The sequence below is a fragment of the Eimeria mitis genome, genomic scaffold (assembly GCF_000499745.2).
Source record: "Eimeria mitis Houghton genomic scaffold, Emh_scaff1136, whole genome shotgun sequence".
NCBI classification, from domain to species: domain Eukaryota; phylum Apicomplexa; class Conoidasida; order Eucoccidiorida; family Eimeriidae; genus Eimeria; species Eimeria mitis.
In genome coordinates this window covers 1816-2442 of record NW_013567794.1, presented here as the reverse complement: position 1 = coordinate 2442, position 627 = coordinate 1816, and the positions used below count along the sequence as shown (strand labels likewise).

General features: G+C 53.4%; 1 protein-coding gene across 1 annotated transcript in view; it reads left to right on the top strand.

Annotated features, from left to right (window-relative positions):
• Window positions 1-414: 414 nt before the first annotated feature.
• Window positions 415-627, top strand: part of EMH_0030310 (uncharacterized protein) — a gene marked incomplete at both ends in the record, with an annotated part of 1651 nt that continues 1438 nt past the window's right edge. The window contains one exon of the mRNA XM_013494400.1: window positions 415-627. Coding sequence (XP_013349854.1) covers window positions 415-627 — 213 coding nt within the window.

Genomic DNA, 627 nt, shown 5'->3' with positions numbered 1-627 from the left:
AGTTGAATAAAAATAAAATATAAAATAAAATAAAAACTTTTATTAAAATATTTAAATTTATTGCGTAAACCCTCCACTAAACAAAACATAAACACAGGGGGGGGGCCCCCGAGCACGTGTCGCCTGCGCCTCTCTGCACACAGCGGAGGCCCCTGGGGGCCCCCTGTATATGTATGAAGAGTTTATATTTATTTTATTGTTTTTTAAATAAATTAATTCATTTTATTTATTTCTCTGCTGCTTCTCCTTTTATTTTTTATACAAGGGGCCCCCCAGGCACCACCGACACCGGGGGGCCCCCTCAGCGTCAGTAGCTGGCTATGCTGAGCAGGGGCCCCCAGTACCCTCTCTCTGTATATTCTGCTGCCTTTTGACACCGCTGCAGGGCCCTGGGGGCCCCCGGGGGCCCTTGAAATGGATAATGAAGCAGCAGCAGCAGCAGCAGCAGCAGCAGCAGCAGCAGCAGCAATAGAGCGACTGGACCTCCCATACACCCCATACGCCCCGCCAGGCGCAGCAGTATCTTTGCCTCTCCCTCTGCCCCCAACCCCGCGGTGTGTGAAGAGGGGGCCCCCCCCTGCATCTCGACGCCCGGAGCAGCAGGGGCCCCCCTCTGGGGGCCCCCTC